The sequence below is a fragment of the Apostichopus japonicus genome, chromosome 2 (genome assembly GCF_037975245.1).
Source record: "Apostichopus japonicus isolate 1M-3 chromosome 2, ASM3797524v1, whole genome shotgun sequence".
NCBI classification, from domain to species: domain Eukaryota; kingdom Metazoa; phylum Echinodermata; class Holothuroidea; order Aspidochirotida; family Stichopodidae; genus Apostichopus; species Apostichopus japonicus.
The window spans coordinates 25,658,620-25,686,392 of NC_092562.1; the positions used below are offsets into that span (position 1 = coordinate 25,658,620).

At 35.3% G+C, this 27,773-nt stretch overlaps 1 protein-coding gene across 1 annotated transcript; it reads right to left on the bottom strand.

The window, feature by feature from the left end:
- Window positions 1-26,917, bottom strand: LOC139984036 (uncharacterized). Its single transcript, XM_071997684.1, has 2 exons — window positions 26,668-26,917; window positions 1-1,726 (listed from the first exon to the last, which is right to left on the bottom strand). Exon 2 carries the CDS (start codon window positions 1,699-1,701, stop codon window positions 190-192), a length of 1,512 nt encoding a protein of 503 aa, XP_071853785.1. The 5' UTR covers window positions 1,702-1,726; window positions 26,668-26,917; the 3' UTR covers window positions 1-189.
- Between the last annotated feature and the right edge of the window lie 856 nt (window positions 26,918-27,773).

A 27,773-nucleotide genomic window follows, 5' to 3' on the forward strand; every position in this document is an offset into this window, starting at 1 on the left:
ATATATATATATATATGTGTATGTGTATGTGTATACGTGCATTACGTTATTGAAAGTCAACACAGTGGTCGTTTTGATACAGTGACACAACTACTGGGTTTAAGTACTTCAGATTCATGAAAGTATTTCTTACACTGATGATGTGATCATCTCTAGTTCGCCTTATTATACTTAAAGTTATTGGGGTAATCACTCCTCCGCTATCAGCTGAAAGCTGTGGAGAATTGCAGGGTCATTTGAAGCAATTACGAGGCGTTCTGTGCCATCAACGTCTAATGTGGTCAGACAACCATTCTTCAATTTTCCCAGTGGCATTTCAAGTAGTAGCTCTCGGCCATCTTTGCTGTACTGGCACAGTGTTGTTTTGAAGTTTTTATCATCCGACCATAACATATAAATGAAACTGTAATTGCCTATACACACACCGATCGCTCTAACTTGATGGGTGGGTTTTTTTAATTCGAATTCGCTTGTAGCATCCTTTCCATTCAAGGTGATTGCATGGGCTCCCTTATTATGGCATACCAGGAGAAAGCTTCCATGTACGGCGATATCATTCACAGTACCAAATTCTTTTTTTGGTAGCTTCACATTGCGACTGTATCTCAGCTCATCATCAAAAATGTCAAAAGTCTTGGCTCTACCATAACAAACAATGTATTTCGGTTCGTTAGGATCATAAGCTACACAAGACATACACTTATCGCCTGGTGCAGAGCTACTGGTGCACTGCACGCGTTTACAAACATCGTAAATAGCGACTTTCTGCGTTCCATAAACCGTCAGGACTTTCTCCTCTGATAAACTACAACAATAACGATGGGTATCGTGGATATCTGATCTTCCTTCCATCTTAATCATATCTTGTTTTTTTCCTTTGCTGTCGATGACGGTGATATGTGATTGCCGATCTGGTGCAGCACCAGAGATGACCATTTTTCCAACACTGAGTTCTGTGATGCTAGTAATCGGATACATACCGCTCTCTAATAATGTAGCAAAATCGACAATATCCATTTTTGGGTTAGTAATCTTTACCTTCTTTACATCCTGTGCCGTCTTTGCCTCCTGTTCCTTCTTTACCTTAGTAGAAGCAGGTGATTCTAAGTGTGCAAATTCCCGTTCCATTTCTTCTTTAAACGCATCATTGGCTTTCCTGATGTCAGCAGAGCACGAAGACACCGACCGATCGTCTGTCAAAGCAAGAGTAAATGAAATGACCGCTATACACTCCTTGTACCTCTCAATAGTCTGCTTCCAATCATCCAAAGTACCTTGAAGTTCCATTACCTTCTGCCTTGTTGGTTGTTCTTTTTTTGCTGACAGTTCCTTTAAATTTCCATCGCTAGGCTCCTCTTTTGGTTTGCAGCTAGCTTCGGGTTTATCATGTTCTACTTTCACTTTTTTCTGTTCTCCTCTGCGTTCACCATCTCTCTCTCTCTCAGTGTTAGTTTGCAACTCTTCTCCTTCTTTTTCCGTCCTTTTTAGTTTCTCCTTAACAGCGCTACCCTTAGGTGGCAACTCGTTCGACTCTTTTTTTTTTTTTTTAATGTCCAAAAGCTTTACCTCCCGTAATTTTTTTAGTATCTCATCTGTATCTCTTTGCGATACACTTCCACTTGTACTACAATGTTGGTCGGAGACAACAGGGAACTGGGAAACAGTCTCTGTCTTGGCCTTGGAACGAGTGGAGTAAGCCATCGTTTCCGATCGATGATGGTTTTATCTAGAAAATGAGCAAAAACGTGACTTGATGTAATGAGCATTTATTTACGAACAGCTAACTTGTAATGGCGTTTCAAAAGTTAGAGAAAACATATATTCCCAAATAATCCCTTTAAATAAGTAACACTGACTTCATTGTTTTCAACAACAAAAAAAGAAGATACACTTCACTATTTCTCGTAGGTCGGCTGTGTATGTCAATGTTATTTGACTTATTTCTGTTATTTGTATGTTAAGTAGTTGCAGTAGCAGCTGCAATTGTTGGTAGTTTGAAGGGCATTCGAGTGTCGTTTCTTGAGTAAGACACCTCGTCAATAGATCTACTTAATGCAGGCAACTCATCTTGCATGCTTCCTCTTTTCCGCCACGCCTCGCTCCACAGGAAAGCCCTCACAGATAAGTATAGAATAGAACCCCTTAACGCTAGAACTACTACGCCCGTTACAGTATGAAATGTGAAATAGAAAAATCAGGCAGGCAGGCAGGCAGGCACCAGTAGAAGAAGTTTAATTCCAGCAATTGGGGTCGATATAGACCCCAATTCATCTTTGAATTTAAAAAAAATTATTACTCAGCCATCTTACATCCTACAACATTCATTTAGGTATTGAAATGTAGCTAAGACCATACGTTTGTGTATAAAACAAATTAAAAGGGGTGTCACTGTAATTTTTTTTTAGTGGGTGGGGCTCAAAGGTCAAAGGTCAATCTGAAAATGACGTAATTTGGCTAACAATCGATGTTCGCTTCATAAAAATCGTGACAGAAAATAAGAGTTGAACAAACCCCCCCCCCCCCCCCATTATATTTGGTATAAACCCTAACATGTTTTGAACATATTCTGAGCATTTCAGGAATATATCTATAAAGAGCTCTGAGAAAAATGCAAATGACCTTGAAATTTCCTGTAATTTGACATCAAAATCGTATAAATCCGTTCATTTTTGATAAAATTCTCGTTCCCGAACGCTTCAACCTACGAACGTGTTTTTTTTTTACCCTATTATAGATATTTAGGCCGCTCACTTCTTTGTAATTGATAGTTATGACATAGCGCCCTTACATTCCTTTGTAAGTCGATAGCCACCGCCGTTCTTGCGCAATACTGTGTCACTGAATGTTAAGTGTACATTTCAATGGACTTTTACGTAGAAGATATTTTCAAATAGGTCGTGGCTGCACACAGCGTCCCAAATTACGGCCCAATAGGCCCTAAAGATGTGGGACGATTCAATCGTCACGATTGGTCAGATACCTTGATGAGGTCCAGGACCTTCTGGTCGAACCAGTTTATCAAGGTTCGGTCCTTTGAGGACCCAGAAATTGTAAGTTCAATAGCGTTTTTTACAAAAATGGGTAGGCTAGGCGCCTCATTGAAGGTAGCAGCCACTAAGAGCAGACACTAACAGCAGCCACTAAGAAAAAAAGGACAGTAAGACATGACACACAGTAATACAACTGCGGTCGTGTGTGTTTGTTATAACCAGTGTTACCAGCGACAGTTGACGAAAAATCGCTAGATTGGCGAAAATAAAACCCCGAACGCGCTGTATATACTAAATGTGTAATGATCAGAAAAATGATTTTTTTTTCAAAATCGATTAACTTTAGTTATGGAGCCTACTAGGATGTCCGGTGAGCACCATATTAAAGTAGCCAGGTTCATCTTTCACGTGGTATACCTCTACTATCGGTAACAAAAATGATTTCTTGACCAAAAGTGGCATTAAAGTTTTAACCCCGCTACGGACATCACTAAACGCGCTGTATCTAAGGTGTAATGATCTAAAAAAAATGATTTTTTCCCCTTCAAAATCGATTAACTTTAGTTATGGAGCCTACTAGGATGTCCGGTTAGCACCACATTAAAGTAGAACGGTACTTCTTTCACGTGGTATACCTCTACTATCGGTAACAAAAATGATTTCTTGACCAAAAGTGACCTTGAAGTTTTAACCCCGATACAGACCCTTCTCTAAACGCGCTGTATATACGTTATGTGTAATGATCAGAAAAATGGTTAATTTTTATTTTTTCAAAATCGATTTACTTTAGTTATGGAGCCTACTAGGATGTCCGGTTAGCACCACATTAAAGTAGAAATGTTCCTCTTTTACGTGGTATACCTCTACTATCGGTAACAAAACTGATTTCTTGACCAAAAGTGACCTTGAAGTTTTAACCCCGATACGGATATCTCTAAACGCGCTGTATATACGTTATGTGTAATGATCAGAAAAATGGTTAATTTTATTTTTTTCAAAATCGATTTACTTTAGTTATGGAGCCTACTAGGATGTCCGGTTAGCACCACATTAGGGTAGACAGGTTCCTCTTTTTCGTGGTATACCTCTACTATCGGTAACAAAACTGATTTCTTGACCAAAAGTGACCTTGAACTTTTAACCCCGATACAAACCCTTCTCTAAACGCGCTGTATATACGTTATGTGTAATGATCAGAAGAATTTATAATTTTTATTTTTTTTCAAAATCGATTAACTTTAGTTATGGAGCCTACTAGGATGTCCGAATAGGACCACATTAAAGTAGAAAGGTTCCTCTTTCACGTGGTATACCTCTACCATCGGTAACAAACATGATTTCTTGACCAAATATGGCCTTAAAGTTTTAACCCCGATCCGGACATCTCTAAACGCGCTGCATATACGTAATGTGTAATGATCAGAAAAATGGTTAATTTTTTTTTTCTTCAAAATCGATTAACTTTAGTTATGGAGCCTACTAGGATGTCCGGTTAGCACCACATTAGAGTAGAAAGGTTCCTCTTTTACGTGGTATACCTCTACCATCGGTAACAAAAATGATTTCTTGACCAAAAATGACCTTAAAGTTTTAACCCCGATACAGACCCTTCTCTAAACGCGCTGTATATATACGTTATGTGTAATGATCAGAAGAATTTATAATTTTTATTTTTTTCAAAATCGATTTACTTTAGTTATGGAGCCTACTAGGATGTCCGGTTAGCACCACATTAAAGAAGAAAGGTTCCTCTTTCACGTGGTATACCTCTACCATAGGTAACAAAAATGATTTCTTGACCAAAAGTGACCTTAAAGTTTTAACCCCGATACGGACATCTCTAAACGCGCTGTATATTCGTAATGTGTAATGATCAGAAAAATGGTTAATTTTATTTTTTTCAAAATCGATTAACTTTAGTTATGGAGCCTACTAGGATGTCCGGTTAGCACCACATTAAAGAAGAAAGGTTCCTCTTTTACGTGGTATACCTCTACTATCGGTAACAAAAATGATTTCTTGACCAAAAGTGACCTTAAAGTTTTAACCCCGATACGGACATCTCTAAACGCGCTGTTTATACGTTATGTGTAATGATCAGAAAAATGGTTAATTTTATTTTTTAAAATCGATTTACTTTAGTTATGGAGCCTACTGGCATGTCCGGTTAGCACCACATTAAAGTAGAAATGTTCCTCTTTCACGTGGTATACCTCTACTATCGGTAACAAAACTGATTTCTTGACCAAAAATGACCTTAAAGTTTTAACCCCGATACAGACCCTTCTCTAAACGCGCTGTAGACACGTAATGTGTAATGATCAGAAAATGGTTAATTTTTTTTTTTTCAAAATCGATTAACTTTAGTTATGGAGCCAACTGGCATGTCCGGTTAGCACCACATTGAAGTAGACAGGTTCATCTTTCACGTGATATACCTCTACTATCGGTAACAAAAATGATTTCTTGACCAAAAATTCCCTTAAAGTTTTAACCCCGATACGGACATCTCTAAACGCGCTGTATATACGTAGTTTGTAATGATCAGGAAAATGGTTAATTTTTATTTTTTTTATTTTCCAATAACTTTAGTTATGGAGCCTACTGGCATGTCCGGTTAGCACCACATTAAAGTAGACAGGTTCATCTTTCGCGTGATATACCTCTACTATCGGTAACAAAACTGATTTCTTGACCAAAAATTCTCTTAAAGTTTTAACCCCGATACGGACATCTCTAAACGCGCTGTATATACGTAGTGTGTAATGATCAGAAAAATGGTTATTTTTATTTTTTTCAAAATCGATTAACTTTAGTTATGGAGCCGACTGGCATGTCCGGTTAGCACCACATTAAAGTAGAAATGTTCCTCTTTCACGTGGTATGCCTCTACTATCGGTAACAAAACTGATTTCTTGACCAAAAATGACCTTAAAGTTTTAACCCCGATACAGACCCTTCTCTAAACGCGCTGTATATATACGTTATGTGTAATGATCAGAAGAATTTATAATTTTTATTTTTTTCAAAATCGATTTACTTTAGTTATGGAGCCTACTAGGATGTCCGGTTAGCACCACATTAGAGTAGAAAGGTTCCTCTTTTACGTGGTATACCTCTACCATCGGTAACAAAAATGATTTCTTGACCAAATATGGCCTTAAAATTTTAACCCCGATCCGGACATCTCTAAACGCGCTGTATATACGTAATGTGTAATGATCAGAAAAATGGTTAATTTTTATTTTTTCAAAATCGATTAACTTTAGTTATGGAGCCAACTGGCATGTCCGGTTAGCACCACATTGAAGTAGACAGGTTCATCTTTCACGTGATATACCTCTACTATCGGTAACAAAAATGATTTCTTGACCAAAAATGACCTTAAAGTTTTAACCCCGATACGGACATCTCTAAACGCGCTGTATATACGTAGTTTGTAATGATCAGAAAAATGGTTAATTTTTATTTTTTTTTATTTTCCAATAACTTTAGTTATGGAGCCTACTGGCATGTCCGGTTAGCACCACATTAAAGTAGACAGGTTCATCTTTCACGTGATATACCTCTACTATCGGTAACAAAACTGATTTCTCGACCAAAAGTGACCTTAAAGTTTTAACCCCGATACGGACATCTCTAAACGCGCTGTATATACGTAATGTGTAATGATCAGAAAAATGGTTAATTTTATTTTTTGCAAAATCGATTTACTTTAGTTATGGATCCTACTAGGATGTCCGGTTAGCACCGCATTAAAGTAGACAGGTTCATCTTTCACGTGATATACCTCTACTATCGGTAACAAAAATGATTTCTTGAACAAAAGTGACCTTGAAGTTTTAACCCCGATACGGACATCTCTAAACGCGCTGTATATACGTTATGTGTAATGATCAGAAAAATGGTTAATTTTATTTTTTGCAAAATCGATTTACTTTAGTTATGGAGCCTACTAGGATGTCCGGTTAGCACCACATTCGAGTAGACAGGTTCCTCTTTTACGTGGTATACCTCTACTATCGGTAAAAAAACTGATTTCTTGACCAAAAGTGACCTTGAAGTTTTATCCCCGATACAGACCCTTCTCTCAACGCGCTGTATATACGTTATGTGTAATGATCAGAAAAATGGTTAATTTTTATTTTTTTCAAAATCGATTTACTTTAGTTATGGAGCCTACTAGGATGTCCGGTTAGCACCACATTAAAGTAGACAGGTTCATCTTTCACGTGATATACCTCTACTATCGGTAACAAAAATGATTTCTTGACCAAAAATGACCTTAAAGTTTTAACCCCGATACGGACATCTCTAAACGCGCTGTATATACGTAGTGTGTAATGATCAGAAAAATGGTTAATTTTTATTTTTTTTATTTTCCAATAACTTTAGTTATGGAGCCTACTGGCATGTCCGGTTAGCACCACATTAGAGTAGAAAGGTTCTTCTTTTACGTGCTATACCTCTACCATCGGTAACAAAACTGATTTCTTGACCAAAAATTCCCTCAAAGTTTTAACCCCGATACGGACATCTCTAAACGCGCTGTATATACGTAGTTTGTAATGATCAAGAAAATGGTTAATTTTTATTTTTTTTATTTTCCAATAACTTTAGTTATGGAGCCTACTGGCATGTCCGGTTAGCACCACATTAAAGTAGACAGGTTCATCTTTCACGTGATATACCTCTACTATCGGTAACAAAAATGATTTCTTGACCAAAAATGACCTTAAAGTTTTAACCCCGATACGGACATCTCTAAACGCGCTGTATATACGTAGTGTGTAATGATCAGAAAAATGGTTATTTTTATTTTTTTCAAAATCGATTAACTTTAGTTATGGAGCCTACTGGCATGTCCGGTTAGCACCACATTAAAGTAGAAATGTTCCTCTTTTACGTGGTATGCCTCTACTATCGGTAACAAAACTGATTTCTTGACCAAAAATGACCTTAAAGTTTTAACCCCGATACAGACCCTTCTCTAAACGCGCTGTATATATACGTTATGTGTAATGATCAGAAGAATTTATAATTTTTATTTTTTTCAAAATCGATTTACTTTAGTTATGGAGCCTACTAGGATGTCCGGTTAGCACCACATTAGAGTAGAAAGGTTCCTCTTTTACGTGGTATACCTCTACCATCGGTAACAAAAATGATTTCTTGACCAAATATGGCCTTAAAATTTTAACCCCGATCCGGACATCTCTAAACGCGCTGTATATACGTAATGTGTAATGATCAGAAAAATGGTTAATTTTTATTTTTTCAAAATCGATTAACTTTAGTTATGGAGCCAACTGGCATGTCCGGTTAGCACCACATTGAAGTAGACAGGTTCATCTTTCACGTGATATACCTCTACTATCGGTAACAAAAATGATTTCTTGACCAAAAATTCCCTTAAAGTTTTAACCCCGATACGGACATCTCTAAACGCGCTGTATATACGTAGTTTGTAATGATCAGGAAAATGGTTAATTTTTATTTTTTTTATTTTCCAATAACTTTAGTTATGGAGCCTACTGGCATGTCCGGTTAGCACCACATTAAAGTAGACAGGTTCATCTTTCACGTGATATACCTCTACTATCGGTAACAAAAATGATTTCTTGACCAAAAATTCTCTTAAAGTTTTAACCCCGATACGGACATCTCTAAACGCGCTGTATATACGTAGTGTGTAATGATCAGAAAAATGGTTAATTTTTATTTTTTTCAAAATCGATTAACTTTAGTTATGGAGCCTACTGGCATGTCCGGTTAGCACCACATTAAAGTAGAAATGTTCCTCTTTCACGTGGTATACCTCTACTATCGGTAACAAAACTGATTTCTTGACCAAAAATTCTCTTAAAGTTTAACCCCGATACAGCCCCTTCTCTAAACGCGCTGTATATATACGTTATGTGTAATGATCAGAAGAATTTATAATTTTTATTTTTTTCAAAATCGATTTACTTTAGTTATGGAGCCTACTAGGATGTCCGGTTAGCACCACATTAGAGTAGAAAGGTTCCTCTTTTACGTGGTATACCTCTACTATCGGTAACAAAAATGATTTCTTGACCAAATATGGCCTTAAAATTTTAACCCCGATCCGGACATCTCTAAACGCGCTGTATATACGTAATGTGTAATGATATGAAAAATGGTTAATTTTTTTTTTCAAAATCGATTAACTTTAGTTATGGAGCCAACTGGCATGTCCGGTTAGCACCACATTAAAGTAGAAATGTTCCTCTTTCACGTGGTATGCCTCTACTATCGGTAACAAAACTGATTTCTTGACCAAAAGTGACCTTGAAGTTTTATCCCCGATACAGACCCTTCTCTCAACGCGCTGTATATACGTTATGTGTAATGATCAGAAAAATGGTTAATTTTTATTTTTTTTCAAAATCGATTTACTTTTATAGTTATGGAGCCTACTTGGATGTCCGGTTAGCACCACATTAAAGTAGACAGGTTCATCTTTCACGTGATATACCTCTACTATCGGTAACAAAAATGATTTCTTGAACAAAAATTCCCTTAAAGTTTTAACCCCGATACGGACATCTCTAAACGCGCTGTATACGTAGTGTGTAATGATCAGAAAAATGGTTAATTTTTATTTTTTTCAAAATCGAATAACTTTAGTTATGGAGCCTACTGGCATGTCCGGTTAGCACCACATTAAAGTAGAAATGTTCCTCTTTCACGTGGTATACCTCTACTATCGGTAACAAAAATGATTTCTTGACCAAAAATGGCCTTAAAATTTTAACCCCGATACAGACCCCTAACAAAACTGATTTCTTGATTAGATTTATTTATGATTCAATTTTGTCCTTCTTGTTGGAACAAACTGAATATGTGTGCTCCATAGCTACTCTTTGTATCAAATATACTTCTGTGCTCCACCTGTACCGAAAAATCAGACTATATAGACAAAATATGTAATCAAATAAAATTGATATCTTTTCGTCGTACTGTTTTTTCTTTCAAAAGAAGTTAGTCATTCACCTTTTTGAGGCATGACAAGAAAATCTTCACATCGTACCATGCATAAGACCACATATAACCAACATGAAGTCTATGTGGAATACATTGTACATTTAACACACGATCGGATACTTTTGTTAACTAGTACGAATCATCCTGCAGTATGATCTTGAGGTTCTAAAGAATGACTGACGATATTAATCTCTCTTCTCATTACCTTTAGAGAAGGGTCTGTATCGGGGTTAAAACTTTAAGGTCATTTTTGGTCAAGAAATCAGTTTTGTTACCGATAGTAGAGGTATACCACGTAAAAGAGGAACATTTCTACTTTACTGTGGTGCTAACCGGACATGCCAGTAGGCTCCATAACTAAAGTAAATCGATATTGGAAAAAATAAAAATTAACCATTTTTCTGATCATTACACATTTCGTATATACAGCGCGTTTAGAGATGTCCGTATCGGGGTTGAAACTTTAAGGGAATTTTTTGGTCAAGAAATCATTTTTGTTACCCATAGTAGATGTATATCACGTAAAAGAGGAACCTTTCTACTTTAATGTGGTCCTATTCGGACATCCCAGTAGGCTCCATAACTAAAGTTAATCGATTTTGGAAAAAATAAAAATTAACCATTTTTCTTATCATTACACATTACGTATATACAGCGCGTTTAGACATGTCCGTATCGGGGTTAAAACTTTAAGGTCATTTTTGGTCAAGAAATCAGTTTTGTTACCGATAGTAGAGGTATACCACGTGAAAGATGAACCTGTCTACTTTACTGTGATGCTAACCGGACATGCCAGTAGGCTCCATAACTAAAGTTAATCGATTTTGGAAAAAATAAAAATTAACCATTTTTCTGATCATTACACATTTCGTATATACAGCGCGTTTAGAGATGTCCGTATCGGGGTTAAAACTTTAAGGGAATTTTTTGGTCAAGAAATCATTTTTGTTACCGATAGTAGAGGTATATCACGTAAAAGAGGAACCTTTCTACTTTAATGTGGTCCTATTCGGACATCCTAGTAGGCTCCATAACTAAAGTAAATCGATTTTGAAAAAATAAAAATTAACCATTTTTCATATCATTACACATTACGTATATACAGCGCGTTTAGACATGTCCGTATCGGGGTTAAAACTTTAAGGGAATTTTTGGTCAATAAATCATTTTTGTTACCGATAGTAGAGGTATATCACGTGAAAGATGAACCTGTCTACGTTAATGTTGTGCTAACCGGACATGCCAGTAGGCTCCATAACTAAAGTTAATCGATTTTGGAAAAAGTAAAAATTAACCATTTTTCTGATCATTACACATTTCGTATATACAGCGCGTTTAGAGATGTCCGTATCAAGGTTAAAACTTTAAGGGAATTTTTGGTCAAGAAATCATTTTTGTTACCGATAGTAGAGGTACATCACGTGAAAGATGAACCTGTCTACTTTAATGTGGTCCTATTTGGACATCCTAGTATGCTCCATAACTAAAGTTAATCGATTTTGGAAAAAATAAAAATTAACCATTTTTCTGATCATTACACATAACGTATATACAGCGCGTTTAGAGATGTCCGTATCGGGGTTAAAACTTTAAGGGAATTTTTGGTCAAGAAATCATTTTTGTTACCGATAGTAGAGGTACATCACGTGAAAGAGGAACCTGTCTACTTTAATGTGGTCCTATTTGGACATCCTAGTAAGCTCCATAACTAAAGTTAATCGATTTTGAAAAAAATAAAAATTAACCATTTTTCTGATCATTACACATAACGTATATACAGCGCGTTTAGAGAAGGGTCTGTATCGGGGTTAAAACTTTAAGGTCATTTTTGGTCAAGAAATCATTTTTGTTACCGATAGTAGAGGTATATCACGTGAAAGATGAACCTGTCTACTTTAATGCGGTGCTAACCGGACATGCCAGAAGGCTCCATAACTAAAGTAAATCGATTTTGAAAAAATAAAAATTAACCATTTTTCTTATCATTACACATTTCGTATATACAGCGCGTTTACAGATGTCCGTATCGGGGTTAAAACTTGAAGGTCATTTTTGGTCAATAAATCATTTTTGTTACCGACAGTAGAGGTATATCACGTGAAAGATGAACCTGTCTACTTTAATGCGGTGCTAACCGGACATGCCAGTAGGCTCCATAACTAAAGTTAATCGATTTTGGAAAAAATAAAAATTAACCATTTTTCTTATCATTACACATTACGTATATACAGCGCGTTTAGAGATGTCCATATCGGGGTTAAAACTTTAAGGGAATTTTTGGTCAAGAAATTATTTTGGTTACCAATAGTAGAGGTATACCACGTGAAAGAGGAACATTTCTACTTTAATGCGGTGCTAACCGGACATGCCAGTAGGCTCCATAACTAAAGTTAATCGATTTTGGAAAAAATAAAAATTAACCATTTTTCTTATCATTACACATTACGTATATACAGCGCGTTTAGAGATGTCCGTATCGGGTTTAAAATTTTAAGGTCATTTTTGGTCAAGAAATCATTTTTGTTACCGATAGTAGAGGTATACCACGTGAAAGATGAACCTGTCTACTTTAATGTGATGCTAACCGGACATGCCAGAAGGCTCCATAACTAAAGTAAATCGATTTTGAAAAAATAAAAATTCACCATTTTTCTTATCATTACACATTTCGTATATACAGCGCGTTTAGAGATGTCCGTATCAAGGTTAAAACTTTAAGGTCATTTTTGGTCAATAAATCATTTTTGTTACCGATAGTAGAGGTATATCACGTGAAAGATGAACCTGTCTACTTTAATGCGGTGCTAACCGGACATGCCAGTAGGCTCCATAACTAAAGTTAATCGATTTTGGAAAAAATAAAAATTAACCATTTTTCTTATCATTACACATTACGTATATACAGCGCGTTTAGAGATGTCCGTATCGGGGTTAAAACTTTAAGGTCATTTTTGGTCAAGAAATCATTTTTGTTACCGATGGTAGAGGTATATCACGTGAAAGATGAACCTGTCTACTTTAATGTGGTGCTAACCGGACATGCCAGTAGGATCCATAACTAAAGTTAATCGATTTTGGAAAAAGTAAAAATTAACCATTTTTCTGATCATTACACATTTCGTTTATACAGCGCGTTTAGAGATGTCCGTATCGGGGTTAAAACTTGAAGGGAATTTTTGGTCAAGAAATCATTTTTGTTACCGATAGTAGAGGTACATCACGTGAAAGAGGAACCTGTCTACTTTAATGTGGTCCTATTTGGACATCCTAGTAAGCTCCATAACTAAAGTTAATCGATTTTGAAAAAAATAAAAATTAACCATTTTTCTGATCATTACACATAACGTATATACAGCGCGTTTAGAGAAGGGTCTGTATCGGGGTTAAAACTTTAAGGTCATTTTTGGTCAAGAAATCATTTTTGTTACCGATAGTAGAGGTATACCACGTGAAAGATGAAACTGTCTACTTTAATGTGATGCTAACCGAACATGCCAGAAGGCTCCATAACTAAAGTAAATCGATTTTGAAAAAATAAAAATTAACCATTTTTCTTATCATTACACATTTCGTATATACAGCGCGTTTACAGATGTCCGTATCGGGGTTAAAACTTTAAGGTCACTTTTGGTCAATAAATCATTTTTGTTACCGACAGTAGAGGTATATCACGTGAAAGATGAACCTGTCTACTTTAATGCGGTGCTAACCGGACATGCCAGTAGGCTCCATAACTAAAGTTAATCGATTTTGGAAAAAATAAAAATTAACCATTTTTCTTATCATTACACATTACGTATATACAGCGCGTTTAGAGATGTCCATATCGGGGTTAAAACTTTAAGGGAATTTTTGGTCAAGAAATTATTTTGGTTACCAATAGTAGAGGTATACCACGTGAAAGAGGAACATTTCTACTTTAATGCGGTGCTAACCGGACATGCCAGTAGGCACCATAACTAAAGTTAATCGATTTTGGAAAAAATAAAAATTAACCATTTTTCTTATCATTACACATTACGTATATACAGCGCGTTTAGAGATGTCCGTATCAAGGTTAAAACTTTAAGGTCATTTTTGGTCAAGAAATCATTTTTGTTACCGATAGTAGAGGTATATCACGTGAAAGATGAACCTGTCTACTTTAATGTGGTGCTAACCGGACATGCCAGTAGGATCCATAACTAAAGTTAATCGATTTTGGAAAAAGTAAAAATTAACCATTTTTCTGATCATTACACATTTCGTTTATACAGCGCGTTTAGAGATGTCCGTATCGGGGTTAAAACTTGAAGGGAATTTTTGGTCAAGAAATCATTTTTGTTACCGATAGTAGAGGTACATCACGTGAAAGAGGAACCTGTCTACTTTAATGTGGTCCTATTTGGACATCCTAGTAAGCTCCATAACTAAAGTTAATCGATTTTGAAAAAAATAAAAATTAACCATTTTTCTGATCATTACACATAACGTATATACAGCGCGTTTAGAGAAGGGTCTGTATCGGGGTTAAAACTTTAAGGTCATTTTTGGTCAAGAAATCATTTTTGTTACCGATAGTAGAGGTATATCACGTGAAAGATGAACCTGTCTACTTTAATGCGGTGCTAACCGGACATGCCAGAAGGCTCCATAACTAAAGTAAATCGATTTTGAAAAAATAAAAATTAACCATTTTTCTTATCATTACACACTTCGTATATACAGCGCGTTTACAGATGTCCGTATCGGGGTTAAAACTTTAAGGTCATTTTTGGTCAATAAATCATTTTTGTTACCGATAGTAGAGGTATATCACGTGAAAGATGAACCTGTCTACTTTAATACGGTGCTAACCGGACATGCCAGTAGGCTCCATAACTAAAGTTAATCGATTTTGGAAAAAATAAAAATTAACCATTTTTCTTATCATTACACATTACGTATATACAGCGCGTTTAGAGATGTCCGTATCGGGGTTAAAACTTTAAGGTCATTTTTGGTCAAGAAATCATTTTTGTTACCGATAGTAGAGGTATATCACGTGAAAGATGAACCTGTCTACGTTAATGTGGTGCTAACCGGACATGCCAGTAGGCTCCATAACTAAAGTTAATCGATTTTGGAAAAAGTAAAAATTAACCATTTTTCTGATCATTACACATTTCGTTTATACAGCGCGTTTAGAGATGTCCGTATCGGGGTTAAAAATTTAAGGCCATTTTTGGTCAAGAAATCATTTTTGTTACCGATAGTAGAGGTACATCACGTGAAAGAGGAACCTGTCTACTTTAATGTGGTCCTATTTGGACATCCTAGTAAGCTCCATAACTAAAGTTAATCGATTTTGAAAAAATAAAAATTAACCATTTTTCTTATCATTACACATTACGTATATACAGCGCGTTTAGAGATGTCCGTATCGGGTTTAAAATTTTAAGGTCATTTTTGGTCAAGAAATCATTTTTGTTACCGATAGTAGAGGTATACCACGTGAAAGATGAAACTGTCTACTTTAATGTGATGCTAACCGAACATGCCAGAAGGCTCCATAACTAAAGTAAATCGATTTTGAAAAAATAAAAATTAACCATTTTTCTTATCATTACAAATTTCGTATATACAGCGCGTTTACAGATGTCCGTATCGGGGTTAAAATTTTAAGGGAATTTTTGGTCAAGAAATCATTTTTGTTACCAATAGTAGAGGTATATCACGTGAAAGATGAACCTGTCTACTTTAATGCGGTGCTAACCGGACATGCCAGTAGGCTCCATAACTAAAGTTAATCGATTTTGGAAAAAATAAAAATTAACCATTTTTCTGATCATTACACATTACGTTTATACAGCGCGTTTAGAGATGTCCGTATCGGGGTTAAAACTTTAAGGGAATTTTTGGTCAAGAAATCATTTTTGTTACCGATAGTAGAGGTATACCACGTGAAAGATGAACCTGTATACTTTAATGTGGTCCTATTCGGACATCCTAGTAAGCTCCATAACTAAAGTTAATCGATTTTGAAAAAAATAAAAATTAACCATTTTTCTTATCATTACACATAACGTATATATAGCGCGTTTAGAGAAGGGTCTGTATCGGGGTTAAAACTTTAAGGTCATTTTTGGTCAAGAAATCATTTTTGTTACCGATAGTAGAGGTATATCACGTGAAAGATGAACCTGTCTACTTTAATGCGGTGCTAACCGGACATGCCAGAAGGCTCCATAACTAAAGTAAATCGATTTTGAAAAAATAAAAATTAACCATTTTTCTTATCATTACACATTTCGTATATACAGCGCGTTTAGAGATGTCCGTATCGGGGTTAAAACTTTAAGGTCATTTTTGGTCAATAAATCATTTTTGTTACCGATAGTAGAGGTATATCGCGTGAAAGATGAACCTGTCTACTTTAATGCGGTGCTAACCGGACATGCCAGTAGGCTCCATAACTAAAGTTAATCGATTTTGGAAAAAATAAAAATTAACCATTTTTCTTATCATTACACATTACGTATATACAGCGCGTTTAGAGATGTCCGTATCGGGTTTAAAATTTTAAGGTCATTTTTGGTCAAGAAATCATTTTTGTTACCGATAGTAGAGGTATACCACGTGAAAGAGGAACCTGTCTACTTTAATGTGGTCCTATTTGGACATCCTAGTAAGCTCCATAACTAAAGTTAATCGATTTTGAAAAAAATAAAAATTAACCATTTTTCTGATCATTACACATAACGTATATACAGCGCGTTTAGAGAAGGGTCTGTATCGGGGTTAAAATTTTAAGGTCATTTTTGGTCAAGAAATCATTTTTGTTACCGATAGTAGAGGTATATCGCGTGAAAGATGAACCTGTCTACTTTAATGCGGTGCTAACCGGACATGCCAGTAGGCTCCATAACTAAAGTTAATCGATTTTGGAGAAAATAAAAATTAACCATTTTTCTTATCATTACACATTACGTATATACAGCGCGTTTAGAGATGTCCGTATCGGGGTTAAAACTTTAAGGTCATTTTTGGTCAAGAAATCATTTTTGTTACCGATAGTAGAGGTATATCGCGTGAAAGATGAACCTGTCTACTTTAATGCGGTGCTAACCGGACATGCCAGTAGGCTCCATAACTAAAGTTAATCGATTTTGGAAAAAATAAAAATTAACCATTTTTCTTATCATTACACATTACGTATATACAGCGCGTTTAGAGATGTCCGTATCGGGGTTAAAACTTTAAGGGAATTTTTGGTCAAGAAATCATTTTTGTTACCGATAGTAGAGGTATATCACGTGAAAGATGAACCTGTCTACTTTAATGCGGTGCTAACCGGACATGCCAGTAGGCTCCATAACTAAAGTAAATCGATTTTGAAAAAATAAAAATTAACCATTTTTCTGATCATTACACATTACGTATATACAGCGCGTTTAGAGATGTCCGTATCGGGTTTAAAATTTTAAGGTCATTTTTGGTCAAGAAATCATTTTTGTTACCGATAGTAGAGGTATACCACGTGAAAGATGAACCTGTCTACTTTAATGTGATGCTAACCGGACATGCCAGAAGGCTCCATAACTAAAGTAAATCGATTTTGAAAAAATAAAAATTCACCATTTTTCTTATCATTACACATTTCCTATATACAGCGCGTTTAGAGATGTCCGTATCAAGGTTAAAACTTTAAGGTCATTTTTGGTCAATAAATCATTTTTGTTACCGATAGTAGAGGTATATCACGTGAAAGATGAACCTGTCTACTTTAATGCGGTGCTAACCGGACATGCCAGTAGGCTCCATAACTAAAGTTAATCGATTTTGGAAAAAATAAAAATTAACCATTTTTCTTATCATTACACATTACGTATATACAGCGCGTTTAGAGATGTCCGTATCGGGGTTAAAACTTTAAGGTCATTTTTGGTCAAGAAATCATTTTTGTTACCGATGGTAGAGGTATATCACGTGAAAGATGAACCTGTCTACTTTAATGTGGTGCTAACCGGACATGCCAGTAGGATCCATAACTAAAGTTAATCGATTTTGGAAAAAGTAAAAATTAACCATTTTTCTGATCATTACACATTTCGTTTATACAGCGCGTTTAGAGATGTCCGTATCGGGGTTAAAACTTGAAGGGAATTTTTGGTCAAGAAATCATTTTTGTTACCGATAGTAGAGGTACATCACGTGAAAGAGGAACCTGTCTACTTTAATGTGGTCCTATTTGGACATCCTAGTAAGCTCCATAACTAAAGTTAATCGATTTTGAAAAAAATAAAAATTAACCATTTTTCTGATCATTACACATAACGTATATACAGCGCGTTTAGAGAAGGGTCTGTATCGGGGTTAAAACTTTAAGGTCATTTTTGGTCAAGAAATCATTTTTGTTACCGATAGTAGAGGTATACCACGTGAAAGATGAAACTGTCTACTTTAATGTGATGCTAACCGAACATGCCAGAAGGCTCCATAACTAAAGTAAATCGATTTTGAAAAAATAAAAATTAACCATTTTTCTTATCATTACACATTTCGTATATACAGCGCGTTTACAGATGTCCGTATCGGGGTTAAAACTTTAAGGTCACTTTTGGTCAATAAATCATTTTTGTTACCGACAGTAGAGGTATATCACGTGAAAGATGAACCTGTCTACTTTAATGCGGTGCTAACCGGACATGCCAGTAGGCTCCATAACTAAAGTTAATCGATTTTGGAAAAAATAAAAATTAACCATTTTTCTTATCATTACACATTACGTATATACAGCGCGTTTAGAGATGTCCATATCGGGGTTAAAACTTTAAGGGAATTTTTGGTCAAGAAATTATTTTGGTTACCAATAGTAGAGGTATACCACGTGAAAGAGGAACCTGTCTACTTTAATGTGGTCCTATTTGGACATCCTAGTAAGCTCCATAACTAAAGTTAATCGATTTTGAAAAAAATAAAAATTAACCATTTTTCTGATCATTACACATAACGTATATACAGCGCGTTTAGAGAAGGGTCTGTATCGGGGTTAAAACTTTAAGGTCATTTTTGGTCAAGAAATCATTTTTGTTACCGATAGTAGAGGTATATCACGTGAAAGATGAACCTGTCTACTTTAATGCGGTGCTAACCGGACATGCCAGAAGGCTCCATAACTAAAGTAAATCGATTTTGAAAAAATAAAAATTAACCATTTTTCTTATCATTACACATTTCGTATATACAGCGCGTTTACAGATGTCCGTATCGGGGTTAAAACTTTAAGGTCATTTTTGGTCAATAAATCATTTTTGTTACCGATAGTAGAGGTATATCACGTGAAAGATGAACCTGTCTACTTTAATACGGTGCTAACCGGACATGCCAGTAGGCTCCATAACTAAAGTTAATCGATTTTGGAAAAAATAAAAATTAACCATTTTTCTTATCATTACACATTACGTATATACAGCGCGTTTAGAGATGTCCGTATCGGGGTTAAAACTTTAAGGTCATTTTTGGTCAAGAAATCATTTTTGTTACCGATAGTAGAGGTATATCACGTGAAAGATGAACCTGTCTACGTTAATGTGGTGCTAACCGGACATGCCAGTAGGCTCCATAACTAAAGTTAATCGATTTTGGAAAAAGTAAAAATTAACCATTTTTCTGATCATTACACATTTCGTTTATACAGCGCGTTTAGAGATGTCCGTATCGGGGTTAAAAATTTAAGGCCATTTTTGGTCAAGAAATCATTTTTGTTACCGATAGTAGAGGTACATCACGTGAAAGAGGAACCTGTCTACTTTAATGTGGTCCTATTTGGACATCCTAGTAAGCTCCATAACTAAAGTTAATCGATTTTGGAAAAAATAAAAATTAACCATTTTTCTTATCATTACACATTACGTATATACAGCGCGTTTAGAGATGTCCGTATCGGGTTTAAAATTTTAAGGTCATTTTTGGTCAAGAAATCATTTTTGTTACCGATAGTAGAGGTATACCACGTGAAAGATGAAACTGTCTACTTTAATGTGATGCTAACCGAACATGCCAGAAGGCTCCATAACTAAAGTAAATCGATTTTGAAAAAATAAAAATTAACCATTTTTCTTATCATTACAAATTTCGTATATACAGCGCGTTTACAGATGTCCGTATCGGGGTTAAAATTTTAAGGGAATTTTTGGTCAAGAAATCATTTTTGTTACCAATAGTAGAGGTATATCACGTGAAAGATGAACCTGTCTACTTTAATGCGGTGCTAACCGGACATGCCAGTAGGCTCCATAACTAAAGTTAATCGATTTTGGAAAAAATAAAAATTAACCATTTTTCTGATCATTACACATTACGTTTATACAGCGCGTTTAGAGATGTCCGTATCGGGGTTAAAACTTTAAGGGAATTTTTGGTCAAGAAATCATTTTTGTTACCGATAGTAGAGGTATACCACGTGAAAGATGAACCTGTATACTTTAATGTGGTCCTATTCGGACATCCTAGTAAGCTCCATAACTAAAGTTAATCGATTTTGAAAAAAATAAAAATTAACCATTTTTCTTATCATTACACATAACGTATATATAGCGCGTTTAGAGAAGGGTCTGTATCGGGGTTAAAACTTTAAGGTCATTTTTGGTCAAGAAATCATTTTTGTTACCGATAGTAGAGGTATATCACGTGAAAGATGAACCTGTCTACTTTAATGCGGTGCTAACCGGACATGCCAGAAGGCTCCATAACTAAAGTAAATCGATTTTGAAAAAATAAAAATTAACCATTTTTCTTATCATTACACATTTCGTATATACAGCGCGTTTAGAGATGTCCGTATCGGGGTTAAAACTTTAAGGTCATTTTTGGTCAATAAATCATTTTTGTTACCGATAGTAGAGGTATATCGCGTGAAAGATGAACCTGTCTACTTTAATGCGGTGCTAACCGGACATGCCAGTAGGCTCCATAACTAAAGTTAATCGATTTTGGAAAAAATAAAAATTAACCATTTTTCTTATCATTACACATTACGTATATACAGCGCGTTTAGAGATGTCCGTATCGGGTTTAAAATTTTAAGGTCATTTTTGGTCAAGAAATCATTTTTGTTACCGATAGTAGAGGTATACCACGTGAAAGAGGAACCTGTCTACTTTAATGTGGTCCTATTTGGACATCCTAGTAAGCTCCATAACTAAAGTTAATCGATTTTGAAAAAAATAAAAATTAACCATTTTTCTGATCATTACACATAACGTATATACAGCGCGTTTAGAGAAGGGTCTGTATCGGGGTTAAAATTTTAAGGTCATTTTTGGTCAAGAAATCATTTTTGTTACCGATAGTAGAGGTATATCGCGTGAAAGATGAACCTGTCTACTTTAATGCGGTGCTAACCGGACATGCCAGTAGGCTCCATAACTAAAGTTAATCGATTTTGGAGAAAATAAAAATTAACCATTTTTCTTATCATTACACATTACGTATATACAGCGCGTTTAGAGATGTCCGTATCGGGGTTAAAACTTTAAGGTCATTTTTGGTCAAGAAATCATTTTTGTTACCGATAGTAGAGGTATATCGCGTGAAAGATGAACCTGTCTACTTTAATGCGGTGCTAACCGGACATGCCAGTAGGCTCCATAACTAAAGTTAATCGATTTTGGAAAAAATAAAAATTAACCATTTTTCTTATCATTACACATTACGTATATACAGCGCGTTTAGAGATGTCCGTATCGGGGTTAAAACTTTAAGGGAATTTTTGGTCAAGAAATCATTTTTGTTACCGATAGTAGAGGTATATCACGTGAAAGATGAACCTGTCTACTTTAATGCGGTGCTAACCGGACATGCCAGTAGGCTCCATAACTAAAGTAAATCGATTTTGAAAAAATAAAAATTAACCATTTTTCTGATCATTACACATTTCGTATATACAGCGCGTTTAGAGATGTCCGTATCGGGGTTAAAACTTTAAGGGAATTTTTTGGTCAAGAAATCATTTTTGTTACCGATAGTAGATGTATATCACGTAAAAGAGGAACCTTTCTACTTTAATGTGGTCCTATTCGGACATCCTAGTAGGCTCCATAACTAAAGTTAATCGATTTTGAAAAAATAAAAATTAACCATTTTTCTTATCATTACACATTACGTATATACAGCGCGTTTAGACATGTCCGTATCGGGGTTAAAACTTTAAGGGAATTTTTGGTCAAGAAATCATTTTTGTTACCGATAGTAGAGGTATACCACGTGAAAGATGAACCTGTCTACTTTACTGTGGTGCTAACCGGACATGCCAGTAGGCTCCATAACTAAAGTTAATCGATTTTGGAAAAAATAAAAATTAACCATTTTTCTGATCATTACACACTACGTATATACAGCGCGTTTAGAGATGTCCGTATCGGGGTTAAAACTTTAAGGTCATTTTTGGTCAATAAATCATTTTTGTTACCGATAGTAGAGGTATATCACGTGAAAGATGAACCTGTCTACTTTAATGCGGTGCTAACCGGACATGCCAGTAGGCTCCATAACTAAAGTTAATCGATTTTGAAAAAATAAAAATTAACCATTTTTCTGATCATTACACATTTCGTATATACAGCGCGTTTAGAGAGATGTCCGTATCGGGGTTAAAACTTTAAGGGAATTTTTTGGTCAAGAAATCATTTTTGTTACCGATAGTAGATGTATATCACGTGAAAGAGGAACCTTTCTACTTTAATGTGGTCCTATTCGGACATCCTAGTAGGCTCCATAACTAAAGTAAATCGATTTTGAAAAAATAAAAATTAACCATTTTTCTTATCATTACACATTACGTATATACAGCGCGTTTAGACATGTCCGTATCGGGGTTAAAACTTTAAGGTCATTTTTGGTCAAGAAATCATTTTTGTTACCGATAGTAGAGGTATACCACGTGAAAGATGACCCTGTCTACTTTACTGTGGTGCTAACCGGACATGCCAGTAGGCACCATAACTAAAGTTAATCGATTTTGGAAAAAATAAAAATTAACCATTTTTCTGATCATTACACACTACGTATATACAGCGCGTTTAGAGATGTCCGTATCGGGGTTAAAACTTTAAGGGAATTTTTGGTCAAGAAATCATTTTTGTTACCGATAGTAGAGGTATACCACGTGAAAGATGAACCTGTCTACTTTAATGTGATGCTAACCGGACATGCCAGTAGGCTCCATAACTAAAGTTAATCGATTTTGAAAAAAAATAAAAATTAACCATTTTTCTTTTCATTACACATTACGTATATACAGCGCGTTTAGAGATGTCCGTATCGGGGTTAAAAATTTAAGGGAATTTTTGGTCAAGAAATCATTTTTGTTACCGATAGTAGAGGTATATCACGTGAAAGATGAACCTGTCTACTTTAATGTGATGCTAACCGGACATGCCAGAAGGCTCCATAACTAAAGTTAATCGATTTTGAAAAAAAAATAAAAATTAACCATTTTTCTTTTCATTACACATTACGTATATACAGCGCGTTTAGAGATGTCCGCATCGGGGTTAAAACTTTAAGGCCATTTTTGGTCAAGAAATCATTTTTGTTACCGATAGTAGAGGTATACCACGTGAAAGAGGAACCTTTCTACTTTAATGTGGTGCTAACCAGACATGCCAGTAGGCTCCATAACTAAAATTCATTGATTTTGAAGAAGAAAAAAAATATCAATATTTTAAAACGTTTAGGCTACTTTTGGTCAAAAAAATCGGCTTTGTTACCGATAGTAGGTATTACACGTGAAAGAAGAAATTGTTTTCTTTGATTTGATGCTAATCGGACCTCCTAACTTGGTCGATAACTCAAATTAACCGATTTTGAAATAATAATACGTTTGGATCATAACACATTACCGCGCGTTTCGAGCTAATTTTCCCATTTGCATCCCACTCCTGTTAGGATCGAAAGGTTTGTAGCCATCGAATTTCAATAAATCATAGTGTTACTGGCTGTTTTTTCATACCACGTGTAAGAGGAATAACTTAACCTTGTCATTGTACCCCTCTTGACTGTTGCATATTCTCATAAATTAATTGTTTAGACATTTGAAAAAAAAGAAGAAAAAAATGGTATAAAAATTGCCGCAATTTACGCCTTTCTCCACAAGATTTGGTAGGATCACAAGTTTCAGTTCAATATGGATGCAGATTTCGTCCACCATTAAATTCCAAAATTATATTACATGAAAGAGCAACAACTCATCTCTCATATGGTGCAATTATTGGCATTTTACAGTATTCATAGCGTTAATTATTATCGCTTTAAAACAGGTACGAAAAAGTAGCAGTCTTGTTATTGTCCGCTAATTTAGGCTGCCCTTAGTGGCTGCTGGGGATCCACTTTCCCGCCACAGCGTACCCAGCGCTCGTCACAGTGTACAAACATCAGTGGCCAACGGCGTGTAACGTTGATGCATACACTATTGGCTGCTGTTAGTGGCTGCTCTTAGTGGCTGCTACGTTCAAACAGGTAGGCTAGGCCTAACGTTATGCCAACGTTAGGCTGTATTTGTAGAAAGTAAACAACATTTGTACTAAATTAAATCAGTCATAACTCTGTCAATCCTCAACAGATTTCAGAAAATAAGGTATCATCTGAAAGAGCAGCCCAGAAGAACCTTTATCATACAATTTGAAGTCAATTTTGAAGTCCGTAGTGATTTTATTGTATTTTGGTGTTTTCCGATTAAAATTAAATTGCGACCTAATTTGCATATCATAATTTGCATATATTTGGAATTTTTTATAAAATTATCAATTCCAAATATTGTTCCCTATTGATCTAAATCAACTTCCTAATAGAGAAGTTGTCCCTAACCTTTATAGCCAGCCCTAACAAGATAAGTGCCCCCAGACCCTAATTGTTTTCCCACCCCCAATGCGGAAAAGGGTTTTTAAGCGCAAGTGGTTGACTGAACGACATGGTATGAATACAGCACTATTTTCTATGTCCTTTTCATTCGTGTCCTGACATTGCAAGTGCAAAATTCCGTAACAACCCAAGTGACACTCTAACGTTCGCAAGTGACGAAGACACTAAGACTACAGACAGTGTTGCTTATACAAAAACGTAATATAATTGTACGTTATTATAATGTAATTAGCGATTTCATTATCAACTTTTCTACGTTACTTTGTAACAAGTAATTTTTATAACACTGTGCAAATATTTCGCTGTAATCACGTAAAGTAAATTATGGGATAACCTTCTCATGACGTCACTCTTTAAAGGGGTAAAGTCTTTATTTTTTGTTCCAGACAATTCCTCTTAATGAGATGATCTTTTCCTATTGTGTCATGGGTTCCGTCGGAGTCTGTTACTTTCTTTAATTGTACGTGCCTAAGCCTAACCTTATAACTATCATAGTTTGACAAATGATATTAAACAAATTTTCTGTCACATTTCAAATATGATTATTTTTCAAATCTGCTCTAGTTTCCGAAATCGTATCAGCCAGTTTTGATGGAATTTGGATAAACAGATAGTGAGGACTATGTAACTATAGGAAGAACTTACAAGTTATTTGAAATCACCATATGTTGGACAGAAAAAGTGATCAGAGTCATTGTTTCCTACGAAGAGATGTAGAGTTGAGATGGAAAGCAGAACAGATTTAGACAACGAAATACCGTGTTATTTGAGATCTAAATCTTTTCAATTATGTATCTTCTTTATGCAATATATTTGACCAAAAATGGAAGTCAAACAAGAAACATATTAAGATTAATGAGACGGTTCAGTATTCAAGACCAAAGTTTAGAAACATAAAATAAAATATCGAATCATATTTACACATTCTGTCAAAGTGCTCAAATAATTTGCATAACGATACATGATGATGAGTCTAACAGTACTGTTAAGTTTATTACTAAGATCGTTTGATCCAATTACAACAGGCGTTTCAGATTGAAGGCTAAATACTAAAAAGCTGAGCCACTACACCATATACAAGGGCACACAAATTTACACAGCACAGGCCTAAATTTTAAGGTGAACTTTAATTGCGAAAATTATGCTACAACTTCATAAATTGGTCACATGTTCTTAAACTTTCAAACATTCCGAATTTCTCTTGAATCAATTGATGTGGAGACCTTTGAATGATTTTTTTAATTGTCCTCAATGTCTGGGAATAATGTGGAGGTTCAGAGGTTCCAGAAAAGAATAATTTTAATATTTCATCGACTTTAAGCATGCTAAATGTTTGGGAACTACACCGAATAAATTTAAAGCTGGTTTCATACAAAGTAACATAGTGGTTCACTTTTCCGAGGCACAGAAGTAATGAAAGGGTAGGTATGCTGACATTGTAAAAACTTGTTGGACCGTTTAATATAAATCTACACCTTAAATCAACACCTTCATTTCACGCATGCACACCCTTGATATTTTGGAAAAGAATAGTCAGTACTTCCAAACATGTATATTGCTAGAACCATTTGTTAGTAATTATTAAAACGAAAAACATTTTTAGCAATGCTGATATCCGGTTCGAGCTAGAGCGATACAGCTGGAGTAGACGTGCTATTGTTTAATGTTGCAGTTTTACTTCCAATATACTTCACAAAACGCCCATGAAGCCACTAACATACAAACATACGAACTTAGTTATGTATATTACATTATACAAGTACATACGAAACTGACATTATATACGTACGGTATGTTACACGTTAAGGAAGTTTCCACGCCCTCTGCTGTACCTTCAGTTAACTTCTTGATATAACCGTATAGAGTCTCTTCACGTTCAAGCAATGATTCTTGGAGAGGAAAGCCTCTTCCTAGAGTACTATTAGAATCGTAAGAATGCTTTCCAAAGAAGTACTATTTAATCTATATATATATATCTCTCTCTCATGTACATATGTCTGCAGTAGATGTCGTAATGAAACCCATTTTCCCCTTCCAGTACACAATTAGGTTCATACGTGGCATAATACGCTGATTTTTGATACGACAGGAAGGTGATCTATCCTTGGCTCAATATTACCATGGAGCTATCAACAGATATTGGTTTACGTTTGTGATCTTGTCAGAATTGCTCACCAATAGTAAACACTCATACCCGCACCTCCACCCCCAAAAACGACACTAAAAGTAACGCAATATGAGCTCTTTGAAGGATAAAGTGTGACTCATCGCTCCCAAAGGTGAAAACTTAAACCAATCACAATAATTTTTATATGTACAGAATCTGTCACTCATTTGTATACAGCGTTTACGACTTGAATATATTGACACTAAAAGTACCGCAATATTAGCTCTTTGAAGGATAAAGTGTGACTCATCGCTCCCAAAGGTGAAAACTTAAACCAATCACAATAATTTTTATATGTACAGAATCTGTCACTCATTTGTATACAGCGTTTACGACTTGAATATATTGCGCATTTATATGCATCTGTGTTATAACATGATAACACGTGTTATGCTAGAGGCACATTTTATTGCGGCCTGTGTTAAAAAAATTAAAAAATATCAAAATTAAAAAATATCAAAATATTTTATATTATATAAAACTATAAAAAAAAATATTAAAAAAATAATATATATATATATATATAATACCACTATGATTTACTGTATTGTATCTTTAACATATCTAGCTCTCACATGCTCCCAAAACATAACACGTGTTAGTGTGTTATAACACCCTGGCATATAAATGCATAATATGCTACACGTTAAGAACAAATATAAGCTCACACCTTTTCGGCTTGGGTGGTGTTATAGAGATACAATTGAACTTTCAATAATGGAGTTTCA

What these genes read in the sequence shown, in the direction of transcription:
- LOC139984036 (XM_071997684.1), bottom strand. Translation starts at nt 1,701, where the DNA reads ATGGCTTACTCCACTCGTTCCAAGGCCAAGACAGAGACTGTTTCCCAG.